The sequence below is a fragment of the Linderina pennispora genome, assembly GCF_002104995.1.
Source record: "Linderina pennispora strain ATCC 12442 chromosome Unknown DL89scaffold_35, whole genome shotgun sequence".
In the NCBI taxonomy this organism is placed as follows: domain Eukaryota; kingdom Fungi; phylum Kickxellomycota; class Kickxellomycetes; order Kickxellales; family Kickxellaceae; genus Linderina; species Linderina pennispora.
The window spans coordinates 35,252-49,996 of NW_024468283.1; the positions used below are offsets into that span (position 1 = coordinate 35,252).

The window sequence follows — 14,745 nt, forward strand, 5'->3', positions numbered from 1 at the left end:
AGCAGCTTGCGCAGTTGCGGGTCGCGCCCAAGAACCGCCATCTGGCCCTTGTAGATGGTCACGGCGGCTGTCTCGCCCGCCTGGTTGACGCGCACGAACCGGTCAATCATCGAGTGCTCGTCTGTGCTTAGTATCAGCTCGCCGTTTTTGACTGGAACGCGATCCTTGTACTTGAACTCTTTCAGGTACGGGTTGCGCGGCGCCAGCGTGCTGCTGAGTCGGTAGCTGCAAGCACGCGGCACTATACGTGTGGCTGCGGTGCGTGAAAACATTATTGAAATTTGCCAATAAATCGACAGGAACAAAAAAAATCGTTTGCGAAAAAGAGCGGAAAAAGCTGGGTGGTGACGGTGGGCGATAAGTGGGCGACAAACGAAATGGCGTCACTATGATTCCATCCGGGAAAGCGCAGTAGAGATCACGTTAGCGCCCGGGAGTTCCTGAGGGAAGAGCCGGAATGGTGCTGGAGCTGGCAGTCGCTTTCAGGCTCCTGGGCCCGGGTCCGTTGCCAGCGATCTGCACCGGCGACAAGCTGGCTCCAGCAGAACCCACCATCGTGCCCTGTTTTCGCCTCCACAGTGATATCTTGCAGCCTGCACGAAACTGGCGAGCATGGGAAGATTTGCGCCAACTGGAGCCGTTTGCTTGGAATATCCGGAGCTTTCGATTGGCCGCCAGCCACGCTGTCCCGGGTTTCTGCTACGGAAAAATATAAAAGGCGGGATGTCTGCACCACCTGGGTGCAGTGACTTCATCTGTACCTCACCTTTCTTCTTTTTTCTTCTACCTCTACTTCCTATTTGAGGCGTTTTCATTTTACATGTCGCAGTCAAGCAGCCCGCGGTCCATCAGCATTACCAAGGGCAAACAGCGGCTTCCGCCAAACGCACAGTCCCGCCGCATGTCGGCAGCGCTAAACAGCAATAGCGAGAGCCCGCGCGTGCGACCGACCTCGCTTGCAATGGCCACCGAGATCCTGGCATCCAGCGCATCCTCCGCCAAGGTGGGTCTGAGCCAGTCACCCGATAGGCGGCGTCGGGCTGACCACCCGTCGGCAGTGGCCCCCGATGACGAAGCCGACAATGGATCCGTCATGCCCGACATGGTCCTGTCGGAGGAGGAGGCTGCTCGCAGGCTCAAGCGCCATCTGGTTACCCGCCCGATCAGCGAGCTGCGTGGCAACAACGCAAGCAATGAGGGCTCGGTCGCACGCAGCTACGGCAGCGTCGACACCAATGACGATGGCGGGTATTCTGGCGACGACAACTACGAAGACGACGATGGTCCTGACGACGAGGACGCAGAGAATGTACCTGTCGATCCGTTCACGCTAAAGTCTGGCGACATAACCCACCACATCTACAAGTGGCAGGAGGAGCATGGCCAGACCCCCAGTGTGCGTGGGCTGCAGCACCAGCGTCGGCGCTCGTTCTCGGCAGTGGCATCGGATTCAGAGTGGGATATTCCATATACGCGCGACCAGATCAGCGCCCCTGGTGGTTTCCGGCGCCAGTTTGTACAGGAGCGTGCGCTCCGCGAAGGTCGCCAGCCGGTCAACATGCTGACTACCAATTTCGTCGACTTCATCGGGCTCTATGGCCACTTTGCTGGCGGTGACTATCCGAGTGATGAAGATGACGATGTCGCAGACGAGGATGATTCCCTTGAGACTGAGGAGCAGGATGCCGAATCGCGTGCTACTGAGCGGTCCCCACTCAGGGGAAAGAAGGGTGCCAAGGCGTCGTCCCACGATCTCAAGGCGACAGCAACACCACAAAAGGCGTTTTTCTTGCTGGTCAAGTCATTCGTGGGCACCGGTGTGCTGGTCCTGCCGCGCGCTTTCTTTAACGGCGGGTTGATCTTCTCCACCGTATTGATGTCGGGCATTGCCTGGTATGCTTTGCACTGTATGGTTCTGCTTACCGATGTCTACCTGAAGATAGGCGGCAGTTACGGCGACTTGGCGCTGAAGCTGTACGGCAAGCCGCTCAAGTACTGCGTTCTGGTATCGATTGTTCTCGCCCAGCTAGGATTCTGCTGCGCATACGTGATCTTTGTGTCAACCAACATGCGCGATCTGTGGAACTCGATCACCAATTGCCAGTACAACTACTCACCCGAGTTCTGGATCCTGGTCCAGCTCCTGGCGTACATCCCTCTGGCGTTTGTGCGCAAGATCAAAAAGTTTGCCTCGCTGTCCATGCTCGGAAACCTGTTCATCATGGTTGGTCTTGCCTATCTGTTCTACTACGACTTTTGGTCAATCATCACCAAGGGCCCGTCTGAGGTCACCCAGTTCAACCCCAGCCGCTTCCCCCTACTCGTCGGCACCGCTGCATTCTCGTACGAGGGCATCTCGCTAGTGATCCCTATTGTCGAGAGCATGGAGAAGAAGGAAAAGTTCAACATGGTTCTGACCGCTTCGCTGGTGATCTGCGCCGGTCTGTTTGTATGCATCGGCGCAATCTCCTACCTGGCATTTGGCGACAAGGTTGAGACTGTGATTCTGCTCAACCTGCCCAACGACTCGGCATGGACTGTTGGTGTGCAGTTCTTGTACACGCTTGCCATCATCATGTCTGTGCCCCTGCAGCTGTTCCCAGCCATCCGTATCATCGAGTCCGGCATGTTCACGCGCTCGGGCAAGGGCAACCCAGTTGTCAAGTGGCAGAAGAACCTGTTCCGTACCATGATGGTCGTGTTCATCGCCATGGTGGCCATTTTCGGCGCCGACAAGCTGGACAACTTCATCGCCCTGGTCGGCGCTGGTGCATGCCTGCCGCTGTCGTTCCTGTACCCTGCCATGCTGCACTACAAGGCTGTGGCCGAAACTCGCTGGGCCAAGACCAAGGACATGGTCCTGATCGTTATTGCTCTGGTCTCCCTGGTCTACGTCACCTTCATCAGCATCCAGACATGGGGGTCAGGTGCGCCGCCCCTGGACCGCTGCGCGATCCCGTAGCAGATAAGAAATTTAATGGAAAAGTCGCCTCTATAAACCGATGCTCTCTTGTCACTCTTCGCTCCATTTGCTACTGTCGTCGACATGCTCGTTCCGGTGCAGGCCCGAGTTTGGCACACCACGCATCCGCTTGCGCATGTCCAGCAGGCCGCGCTTGCACTCGAACAGGCTTTGCCGCAGCATATGGCAGCGCTCTGGGATCAGCGTCGCAAGGTCCTTGTTCTTGACGCACTCCTCAACCGAGTGCCGCTTGATGAACACGCACTCGGACCGCAGAAGGCACTCGATGTACTCGTCACGGATTCCGTCGCAGGATGGCATAATGAAAATAAAAAGTTTATATCTAAAGAGGTGAAGTTGCTGGATCACATTACTGTAAACAGGGCGACCGCAGGTTGCACTGGGATCGACTTTTTGGAGGCACGCAAAGGATTTTGGGCGAGTTGATAATTTTTATCTTGATCACCAGAAACCTGGCGATGACGTATCGACCTGGCCTGCGTTCCCGGTAAGGGCGTCCTTGAACTAGACGTAACAGGAATGCGTGTCAGAGTTAGCTGAAGCCATGCAGGTGCGCAACGGGCTGGCCATATATGGCGAAACGTTACTGAAGAGCATTGACTATGATAAGAAATAAACCATTCCAGAAAAAGCTTGCTTGCTGCCCGCGCTCAAACGAGCAGCAAGCTCGGCGAGGTGCTTGAATTCCGTGAGTTCCGAGCGGGATATAGCCTAGTAATCGCTGACAAATGAATGAAAAATGCGGACAGTAGGACACTGCAACGTTGAAATGATCATTAATTTTGCTGCCTGAGCATGTCCGTCATCCTGCTCTAGCCGAATGGAGATGCGCTGTACTGTTTGAGAGAGGGGAGGACAGGGTTCAGCTATCATACCAATGCTGACTACAACCCGCAAAACCTACCCAATTGTATCGACAACATCCTCATAGTTCAGGCGTGCCTGTGCCAAAAGTTCGACCGCATCTGGTAAGTCTGTCTCCTCCAGGGCTACACCTCTGTGGCAAGCCAGTGAGAGTTCTCTAATGAATGGCAGAAAGGCAATCAAGTGAAGAATCTGCTCATATATTCATCTCATCCCAGGGATGCTCAGGCCATGGATGATTGAAGCAAGGCTGTTGACGTACTGCTGAAGAATAGCATAGTCAAAATCGAACACATCGCTGAGCTCGATCATCGGTGTCTGGCGAAAAGTACAGAGTACCTGTGAAGCACGGTCTTCAGTAAAAATATGGGCCGCCGATGATGGCTGTGTGGGTTCAGGTAATTCAATGTCTTAAACCGTCCCTCATCCAACAAATCGAACCCACTGAACATGCCAAGGGCTCTGTTGCACACAAGCATGCCCAGAAATGGCGGTGAATCTTCATCTACATAGCATGTTGCTATCTCAGAATGGATAAGCACCATGAAAGAAACCAAAATATTTGAGCGCAGGGAACTGTACTCCGTCTGGCTCCCCACTTTAGAGGAACAGAGTATGACACCAGACCTCACTTCAACTGACAAAATGTATGGAGTCCGGGATATGTAGCAGTTGAATCATCGCTGAGGATCACCACATGTCTAAATTTGCTGGACGAATTCAGCCCTAGGTGCAGTCATTTGTGGAAACTGAGTTTCCGCGAATGGGACTGAAAGCCCCAGAAGATGCTGTCCACATAGCAGAGGCAGATATTTCCAAGCACTGCTGCCAGACCCTTAGCCCAGCAAAATTCCGTGCCTACGTTACTGCCCGTGCATCTGTGCGGTGTGTCCTACCACCGTTTTATGCCAACATGATGACAACACGAAGGTTACCAGAGCAGCAGCCCACTAAGTCAAACAAGCAGCACCAGAGGCGCTGGAAGGCCCATCCAGGTGTTAGTACCAGTCCCAAGGTGTACCCGCTTCACCGCAAGCTGCGCCTTGATTCATTCATGAACCAGGCCCGTGCAGACCACAGGCTTGCCGCGAAACTCCGGAGCAAGTTCGGTCCAGATCCAGTGCTGATCATGGGCAGTTGGAGTGCGCCGATGGCCCGGCACCATGCGCCGATTCGTGGCAAGGGGTGGCGCGACAAGTTCAAGCACCATGGCTTTGAAGTCTATCTGATCGACGAATTCCGGACATCGTCGATGTGCCCGTTCTGCTGCGAAAAGTCGCTGCAGACATTCCGTCATGTTCCCAACCCGCGGCCCTACCAGAGATCGAAGAACCCAACTGTGAAGTGCCATGGCCTTCTCCGCTGTACAAGCGAGTCATGTAAGCGGGCCATGGCACAATACAGGCGAGCCTATTCGTCTCGGCTCTTGAACCGCGATCTCGCAGCAGTTCTAAACTTCAGGCTCATTTTCCAGTCACTCTGTGATTCAGGCGGTATTCCTGAACGGTTCCGTCGTTCTACGGCCATTGCTGCCGATGCTTCTGGCACCCACTCCGGCAACAAAGAGGCCGCGCAAGAGGCGTGCAGCAGCAGGCGATTCTGCTGCTAGCAGCAGCGAGCCAGCGCTGAAGCGCCTACGCTGAGCAGACCACCAAGGTGGAGATGTCCATGATCGACATTGCACCAACAACCATCTGACACGTTCAAATGACCGGTTCGCCGTGATGCTCTTATCGACGTGTCAACCCATGCTGACTAGCAGCCGAGCTCGCATCGCGAGCAGAGCAATTCTAGTAAAGACAGAACATGTACAACCTAACCCAAACATGGATGAGTGCATTTGTATCAATCGTGTGCAAGGTAATTTACATTTGCGCTTTCAGCTCTCTGAGTAAGACTTAGAAGTAGACCTCAGGCATGTCGTAGAAGGGAGGAGGGTTGAAAGGACCAGGGCGGAAAAGGACCAGGGCGGAAAGGACCAGGGCGGAAAGGTCCGGTGACGATAGGCTTCTTTCCATGGCTGCTATCCTTGCCCTTGCCGTTATCCTTGCCCTTACCGTTACCCTTACCGCTGCGCTGGTTATAGATAGCTGCATCCAGACCAGCACCAACACCAGTGCCGATCAGCTCAACACCCAGGTCACCCAGGAAGTCTTTTCCACGGCCGCTGCCGCGACCGCGACCGCCACGCTGGTTGTCATCCTCATAGTCCTCTTCATCATAATCGATACTACGCTTGTTGTAGATAGCAGCGTTGAGACCAGACTCCACACCAGTACCAATCAGCTCAACACCCAGGTCACTCAGGAAGTCCTTTCCACGGCCACTACCGCGACCACGACCACCACGCTGGTTGTAGATGGCAGCATCAAGACCGGCACCAACACCAGTGCCGATCAGCTCAACACCGAGGTCGCTAAGGAAATCCTTGCCGCGACCGCTACCGCGACCACGACCGCCGCGCTGGTTGTAGATAGCAGCGTTGAGGCCGGACTCCACACCAGTACCGATCAGCTCAACACCCAGGTCACTCAGGAAGTCCTTTCCACGGCCACTACCGCGACCACGTCCTCCACGCTGGTTGTAGATAGCAGCATCCAGACCAGCACCAACACCAGTGCCGATCAGCTCGACACCGAGGTCGCTAAGGAAGTCCTTTCCACGGCCGCTGCCGCGACCACGACCGCCACGCTGGTTGTCATCCTCATAGTCCTCTTCATCATAATCGATACTACGCTTGTTGTAGATAGCAGCGTTGAGACCAGACTCCACACCAGTACCAATCAGCTCAACACCCAGGTCACTCAGGAAGTCCTTTCCACGGCCACTACCGCGACCACGACCACCACGCTGGTTGTAGATGGCAGCATCAAGACCGGCACCAACACCAGTGCCGATCAGCTCAACACCGAGGTCGCTAAGGAAATCCTTGCCGCGACCGCTACCCGCGACCACGACCGCCGCGCTGGTTGTAGATAGCAGCGTTGAGGCCGGACTCCACACCAGTACCGATCAGCTCAACACCCAGGTCACTCAGGAAGTCCTTTCCACGGCCACTACCGCGACCACGTCCTCCACGCTGGTTGTAGATAGCAGCATCCAGACCAGCACCAACACCAGTGCCGATCAGCTCGACACCGAGGTCGCTAAGGAAGTCCTTTCCACGGCCGCTGCCGCGACCACGACCGCCACGCTGGTTGTCATCCTCATAGTCCTCTTCATCATAATCGATACTACGCTTGTTGTAGATAGCAGCGTTGAGACCAGACTCCACACCAGTACCAATCAGCTCAACACCCAGGTCACTCAGGAAGTCCTTTCCACGGCCACTACCGCGACCACGACCACCACGCTGGTTGTAGATGGCAGCATCAAGACCGGCACCAACACCAGTGCCGATCAGCTCAACGCCCAGGTCGCTAAGGAAATCCTTTCCACGGCCGCTGCCGCGACCGCGACCACCGCGCTGGTTATCATCCTCATCGTACTCCTCATCATAATCGATGCTGCGTTTGTTGTAGATAGCGGCATTGAGACCAGACTCCACACCAGTACCAATCAGTTCGACACCCAGGTCGCTGAGGAAGTCCTTTCCACGGCCACTGCCACTGCCGCGACCACGACCGCCGCGCTGGTTGTAGATGGCAGCATCAAGACCGGCACCAACACCAGTACCAATCAGCTCAACGCCCAGGTCGCTCAGGAAGTCCTTACCGCGACCGCTACCGCGACCACGACTACCACGCTGGTTGTAGATGGCAGCGTTGAGGCCGGACTCCACACCAGTACCAATCAGTTCGACACCCAGGTCGCTAAGGAAGTCTTTTCCACGGCCGCTGCCACGACCACGACCGCCGCGCTGGTTATCCTCCTCATCGTATTCCTCGGTAGTCTCGACGAGAGGCTCAATAATTCCACCAGCCTGATCGTTGGAAGGCGTCGAGATATCGTTGTCAACAGGGCCAGCCTGGTTGGCAGCAGCAGTAGCAGCAAGGATGGCAAAAGCAGTAGCTAGAGTAAAGCGCATTGTCAGAATTGTTTTTCGTTAAAGATGCAAGTGCAAGAAGTGAATTTGTTTTGAATGGGGCTGCTTGAGTGAAGCGTGGGATGGTGATGGTGATGATGATATGAAAATATGACAATGTAGCCGTGGCAGGTTTGCTTTATATACGCTGGATTGACTATTAGGATATCCTGTAATTGAGCGAATGTCGCGCTCAGGACTAGTTTCGAGGAGATTGCTAATTTTAGACGCGCAGATGCAGCACAGCGGAAGTCGAGAAAGGAGATGTATTAATAGCCAAAAGACATGGCGATCATTCTTGTTTGTCATCTGAAGATATCCTCAATCTACGCGCATATGCGTGGCCGGAAAATTCGTGCATAGGCTCTCAGAAAGCGCTTGTCGAGGAGCTGTTTATTTCTGTAAATACAAACAGGGATTATGAACCCGCATGCCAAGCAATTTCCTAAAATATCCCTTTCTAATCAGCGGGAAAGGCTACGCTCAGGCGGTGATGACGTGAAGCGCGCGTTGGATTGAGGACAAGATTGACTGTGTCTTTTGTCGATATCACGACCAGCCAAGATCAGAATTCCTGGTCGTTATCTTATATTCAAGTTTAACTACGCATTGAGGTATCAGGGGCATGGCAACAGCCCAGTAACCAGCTGCTTGCTGGAGCAGCTGCATTGGACCTTCTATCCACAAGAGTCTGAATGATTCCTTGCTGCTGGGGTAGAAAAGTGCGCCATTGCGAGGAGTTAGTAGTAGTACAGACCTCAGGAACACCCTTGGCCAAGACCACCATGTATCCGGCTATCCTTCTGTGCTAGCATGTGTATATGCGCCATGGGTGAACGAGGTGGTGATAAATGGATCCTAGTCATTTTGATTGATCCTAGATACATTCGGGTAGAATCAATGCCCTCTGCAATGATAAATGCAACAAGACAATGTCACAATCCGCAAGCTGCCACGTGTTTGCTGTCTTCTGCCTTTGCACCTTGCAAGGTATTCCCACTTGTATAGCTCTAATTTCTTGACGCCAATGGACACTACTCAGCAGAGCATATGCAAAGCACTTGGCAGCGACATTATGTTGCTTATTTTCCGTGTTGTCATCGAAACTACAACTGGAGAACTGAAAGGAATCGGACGTCACAGGCTGCTCTCGATGTTAGCCACCACATGTCGCATGTGGGGCAGTATATTGCTTCCGATGATCTGCCAAACACTTGTTGTTGACTACAGTTATTGCGATCCATCGCACTCAAACATCGGCTAGTTCCTGGGTGCAGCGGGGTTTCGTGACTGGTCTCAGACCCTTGTACTGGGTGGCTGGATAAACGAATATCCCATTCTCAATTTGCTACAGATTCTCTGTATTTTTGAGTTCTTCACTGTGAAATGGGGGCAGTATCAGGACTATGAGGACTGAATTCCCCAACCCGAATTCCCCTCCAATTGATGGATATGACCACAGTAGTACATGTGACGCGTTCTGTTACCAGCTACCAAGCCTAGTGGCCGTCGATTTCACAGTCGAAAATTTTTGCCCAGTGACTTTTGGAGGAGGAATACTCGGTCAGACATCGAGAACCATACCGTTTGTTAACTTGGGGAATGAGTGGATATCGAATATATAGAAAAAATAAATTCTCAAAGTGACTGAGGGAAGAAGGAAGGCTGGTCGTCTGTCTGGGCCTTTGTAGGTATGCGTTTTGGCCTTGTCTATGGTGGCGCAGGAGGACTCTGGACCCCGAATGTCAACACCGCTATCTATTCGGAGCTTTGATGTTAGCTCTTATTTTCAGACTCGTTCCTTCACCCAGTTCCCAGGGCATATAATGCGAATGGATATCCGGGTTGATAGCCTGACGAAAATTGTATTGGACTGGAATACAAAATACACACTGCTGATGTGAACACGGTTGGTTTTTTCTAGGAGGAAAGCCACTCATGGAGTACCTACAGTCACTTATCCTCCAGCACTTTACACTGGACAGGACATATATTCATGCCGCTATATTTTTGTCGAGCGACTTCTTGTCAGGCTGCCCAATTTGCGGTATCTTAAAATCCAACCTAGTTGTCATTTTGTCGCAAACAGAAAACCTGGAGGCAACTTTGATCCTGTAGACTGGTCATTCTTACCGTCTAGAATCGGTTCGTTGCCTAAACTTCAAGAGTTCCATTTTGGAACCCGCCCCATCTAGACACCTCGCAATGTCGAATCGATAGATCAGCCTATTGAATGCTTACCGTCGCTTCTCAGAATAGGCGCACCTAGTTCAATTATGCACACAATCTCCGATTTTTGCACTTCCCAGAGCAGGGATCTGGAAGCATTGGACAATATTGGAGCATTTAAAGGGGTCACTGCGTTTGTCGAATCATGGTAGCATTAATTATTAGCAATGTGTTAATGCCCAAGTCGCGAAATTTATACACGTGAAGCATACATAGAAAACGGCATACTCTCTGCTACACGCGCTCTTGGGCTCAATACACACAGGCAGGGCGTTGCCAATATAGTAGGCTGGTTTGCTGATCGTGGGTGATTTTTATGATTTGCTTTTTTTCTCCTTTTAATGAGAAACTACTGATGGGAAGAAAATTACAGAAAGATCAGATGTGACTGGCGATGCTGCTTGCACTCGCATGCAAAAGTGCTTAGCAAGTGCATCCAACAGAGCACTTGTCATCAGATCCGTTGCATTTGCACTCGGCACCGCACGGGCATCCGTAGCATACCGGGGCAGCCTCACTGCACTTGCACTCAGCACCGCACTCGCACTTGTCGCCGCAGATGCATGCGCTACCGCACTGGCAAGGGGACGGGCCGCAGGCACATTTGTCGCCGCAGCTGCAGACACTGGCGCACTTGCACTCGGCGCACTTGCACTCGGCAACACTCGATCCGGCTTCCTTGCACTTGCAGGCAGAAGGGCCGCAGGCGCAGGCAGCCTTGGCCGATGAGCACTCGCACTTGTCGCCGCACTGGCAGGCAGCGGCAGGCTTGGAGGAGCAGCATGACTTGGCAGTTTCGGTGCACTTGCACTTGTCACCGCAGCTGCAGACAGTGGCACACTTGCACTCAGCACACTTGCACTCGGCAACGCTCGATCCGGCTTCCTTGCACTTGCAGGCAGAAGGGCCGCAGGCGCAGGCAGCCTTGGCCGATGAGCACTCACACTTGTCGCCGCACTGGCAGGCAGCAGCAGGCTTGGACGAGCAGCACGACTTCTGGACCTCCTCGGCACCGCACTTGGCACACGAGCAATCAGCGCACTCGCACTTGCCAGAGCACTTGCATGTCTTGCAGTTGGAGGTTTCGGGGCACGAGCACGCACCGGCTCCGGGCTGGCCACAGGTGCAGGTGGGGAAGTCGCACTTGCCAGCGCAGGTGCACGAGACGCAACCGGTGGCAGCAGTCTTCTTATCGCAGGGGCAGACCATTGTTATAATTGTTTGGTGAATGTTTGGTATGTGTGGAGAAGCTTTTGTGGATTGTAGTGATCGATAGAAAAGTAAAGAGTCTGGAGAGGGAGAGAGGCTGCGAACCGATCCTCTTATATAGGCGTTTCGAGACTAGGGGTTTGGGCCGGGTGTCGCTGCCAGTGCTTCCCTGCAGCTAAGGGGTAGCAACACAAAATAACTGCGCGGGGTCAGTGAGGCGAAAACAGCGCAATTATTTGACAATACTGCTTGACATGCGCAGGGGCTCCAGCCAGTTGCGCATTTCCGCCTGGAGCATTGTGTGAACTGGCGTGACACATGGCGGTCGGCCCTTAAAAACAATAAACAAAAAAACAAAAGCGGGCGCCTGATAGCCTGGGAACACGCTAGCGGTGAATCGCTTGGGGGAGCGCTCTGCAAATCCGGAGCGAGCAGTTTGTGCCATTGGCTGGGCACTTGGATGGGCGGCTGGACGCACCGCAAAAAAGACTCATGTCTGGGCCATATCTAGATTAGATCTGCGGCGATCTATTACTGGATTTCCACTTGATTTGTGTGCTTGACGTAAATACTGTGTTCGCGACGAGCTGCATATTCAGTCCTTTTTTTGGCTCTCGCATTCGCAACCTTTTCTTGTAATCTTAAACGGCAAATACATTCGAGAACCATGGCTACGCCTACGACCACTGGCTCACATGCAGGCACACCGGCGCCCTCAGACTCGGGTCTGCGGCGCGACACGACGGCGCAGGCTGAGGAGCCTGACAAGGCAGCAGCCGAGGAGAAGGTAATTAACGAGGAGTACAAGACGTGGAAAAAGAACTCGCCGTTCCTGTACGACCTCCTGGTGACCCATGCGCTCGAGTGGCCATCGCTGACGGCGCAGTGGTTCCCTGACATCGAGCGGCCTGAGGGCAAGGACTACACGCTGCAGCGGCTTCTGCTGGGCACGCACACGTCGGAGAATGAGCAGAATTACCTGCAAATCGCGCAGGTGCAGGTGCCGCGTGACGACGTCAACCCAGACCAGCACAAGTTGAACGCGGACACGAACGAGCTGGGCGGGTACGGCGGGGCTGAGTGCAAAATCAGCATCATGCAGCGCATCAACCACGACGGCGAGATCAACCGCGCGCGCTACATGCCGCAGAACCCGGACATCATTGCGACCAAGACGGTGGTGGAGAACGGTGCGGTGTTTATCTTTGACCGCACGCGCCACCCGTCGACGCCCAGCAGCGACGGCGTGTGTCGGCCGGATATCCGCCTGACGGGCCACACGCGCGAGGGCTATGGTATGTCGTGGAGCGTGCAGCGCGAGGGCCATCTTCTGAGCGCGTCTGAGGACACGACGGTGTGTCTGTGGGACATCAAGGGCGTGACCAAGGAGCAGCGGTCGCTGGAGGCGCTGCGCGTGTTCAAGGGTCACACCGCGATTGTTGAGGATGTGGCCTGGCACGCTATGCACGCGGACATCTTTGCTTCGGTGGGCGACGACCGGCGGCTGCTGATCTGGGACACGCGCAAGGACTCGAACGACACACCAGCACAGGACATTGTGGCCCACGAGTCGGAAGTCAACTGCGTGGCATTCAACCCAAAGTCCGAGTATGTGCTGGCGACGGGCTCCGGCGACACCACCATTGCGCTGTGGGACCTGCGCAATCTGAAATACAAGCTACACTCGCTGGAGGCGCACAAGGAGGAGGTCCTGCAGCTGGCGTGGTCGCCCAAGCACGAGACGGTGCTGGCGTCGGCCAGCGGCGACCGCCGTGTCAACGTGTGGGATGTCAGTCGCATAGGCGAGGAGCAGACCGCCGAGGATGCCGAGGACGGCCCGCCCGAGCTCATGTTCATCCACGGTGGCCACACCAGCAAGGTGTCAGATCTGGGCTGGAACCTGAACGAGGACTGGACTCTGTGCACCACCGCCGAGGACAACATTGTGCAGGTCTGGCAGATGGCCAGCAACATATACTCGCCTGTTGATCCGGCCTCGGTCCCCGCCAATGTCATTGAGTAAGCAGCAGCGATTTTCAAGGTTCGAAACACGAAGCAAAATATATATTTTTTGGACACATAACACACCAACATTACATTGTCCACGTACACTCCGCTTCTGGTGGTGCTGCTGGCAACAGTCCGCCGACAAAATAAACCCTTCCTCTTATCCCCATTGCTATCTTTTTTATAGAAAACATGTCGACGATCCGGCGCTTCAAGGCCATGGACATGTTCCGGTTCAACAACGTGAACCTGGACAAGTTCACCGAAACCTACAGCCTGAACTTTTACCTGAGCTATCTCTTCAGCTGGCCCGACCTGTCGCACGTGTGCGAGTCCGCCGACGAGCGCCTGCTCGGATATATGATTGGCAAGGTTGAGGGCAAGCGCGAGCTCTGGCACGGACACGTCACCGCACTGACTGTTGCACCCGAGGGGCGCCGGCTTGGGCTCGGCCGCGGCATGATGAAGTTCCTGGAAGATGCGTCCGAGAAGGTCTACGACTGCTACTTTGTCGATCTGTTCGTCCGGCCGTCAAACAAAATCGCTATTGCCATGTACGAGAGCCTTGGGTACATTGTCTATCGGACCGTGACACAGTACTACTTAACCGACGGCTGTCATGCCAACCGAGGATGCATATGACATGCGCCGGGCGCTGGCCAGAGACAAGGAGAAGAAGTCCAGTCGTGCCGCTGACAAGACCGGTGACTGTCGACGAGACGTACTTCCACTAGCAGACCTGGAATAAATTGGAGTTTTTTTAAAGACGAAGAAACAAAAATATGTAAGAGGTGGGAATTTTTAGGGGGGATTAGCAGCGAGCGCGAAGCACGTTTACTTCTTCTCGGCGTCCTTGAAGTCGGCGTCCTTGGCAGACGACGACTCGGACGACGAGCTCTGCTCGCCCTGGTTGGCGGCGGGCCTTGTAGACCATCTCGAACAGCTTGAGCGACGCCTGCTGGACGTTGCCGGCCTGGGCCTTGATCTCCTCAGCCTTGAGCTCGACCTCGCCCGAGTTGACCTTGGCGATGGTCTGGCGCAGCTCGTCGAGCTGGGTGCGGATCTTCTCGACCTCGGCCTTGTCGAGCTGCTCCTTGAACTCCTCGAGGTTCTTCTCGGTATCGGTGATGATCGAGTCGGCAGAGTTGGTGGCCTCGATGACCTCACGGCGCTCCTTGTCGGCCTCGGCGTGCTTCTCGGCGTTGGCAATCATGTCCTCGATCTCGGCGTCAGTCAGACCCGACGACGCGGCGATGAGTGATCGACTGGTCGCGGTTGGTGGCCTTGTCCTTGGCCGACACGTTGACGATACCGTCGGCGTCGATGTCGAAGGTGACCTCGATCTGGGGCACGCCCTTGGGAGCAGGCGGCAGGCCAGTCAGCTGGAAGTTGCCGAGCAGCTTGTTGTCGCGGACCAGCTCGCGCTCGC

The 14,745-nt window shown here is 54.5% G+C and overlaps 1 protein-coding gene across 1 annotated transcript; it reads left to right on the plus strand.

The window, feature by feature from the left end:
• Positions 1 to 5,669: 5,669 nt before the first annotated feature.
• DL89DRAFT_117650 (uncharacterized protein) lies at positions 5,670 to 7,485 on the plus strand. Its single transcript, XM_040883168.1, has 3 exons — positions 5,670 to 6,514; positions 7,180 to 7,262; positions 7,422 to 7,485. The coding sequence occupies exons 1-2, from the start codon at positions 5,864 to 5,866 to the stop codon at positions 7,207 to 7,209; spliced, it is 681 nt and encodes a 226-aa protein (XP_040739593.1). The 5' UTR covers positions 5,670 to 5,863; the 3' UTR covers positions 7,210 to 7,262; positions 7,422 to 7,485.
• Positions 7,486 to 14,745: the final 7,260 nt, after the last annotated feature.